Source organism: Myotis brandtii, unplaced genomic scaffold (assembly GCF_000412655.1).
Source record: "Myotis brandtii unplaced genomic scaffold, ASM41265v1 scaffold18, whole genome shotgun sequence".
In the NCBI taxonomy this organism is placed as follows: Eukaryota; Metazoa; Chordata; class Mammalia; order Chiroptera; family Vespertilionidae; genus Myotis; species Myotis brandtii.
The window spans coordinates 8333974-8334273 of record NW_005356674.1 but is presented as its reverse complement, the minus strand read 5'-3'; the positions used below and the strand labels follow the sequence as shown (position 1 = coordinate 8334273).

The 300-nt window shown below is 65.3% G+C and overlaps 1 protein-coding gene across 1 annotated transcript in view; it reads left to right on the top strand.

Moving 5' to 3' along the window:
• The first annotated feature begins 60 nt into the window (after window positions 1-60).
• DAZL (deleted in azoospermia-like) overlaps window positions 61-300 on the top strand; it is a 16514-nt gene continuing 16274 nt past the window's right edge. The window contains exon 1 of the mRNA XM_014537602.1: window positions 61-188. Within this exon, the coding sequence (XP_014393088.1) occupies window positions 186-188 (3 nt within the window). The 5' untranslated portion in view covers window positions 61-185. The remainder of the gene's footprint in view (window positions 189-300) is intronic.

Sequence of the window (300 nt, the reverse complement as noted above, 5' to 3'; positions counted from 1 at the left end):
GACTCGGGAGCCTCGCTGCCTCCACCTCTGACTTTACTTTCTTCTCGGGCTTTTCTCCGCTGTCCAGTCGAGGCCGGGCAGCGGGCACCAGCGGACCTAACAGCAGACCCACGCGTGGTGCCGGAGGTGCAGCCTCTGCTCCTCGTCCTCGAGCCCTGTCAGCGGAACTGCTCGCTGCCGCCATCATGGTGAGTGGAGAAGGCCTGAGGGGCGGCTGAAACTCAGTTTTGGGGGGAAGGCGAGGCGCGGAGGGGGACTGGAAGTGGGGTCACCTGGACTTCTTGTCTGAGGCGCCTGCCC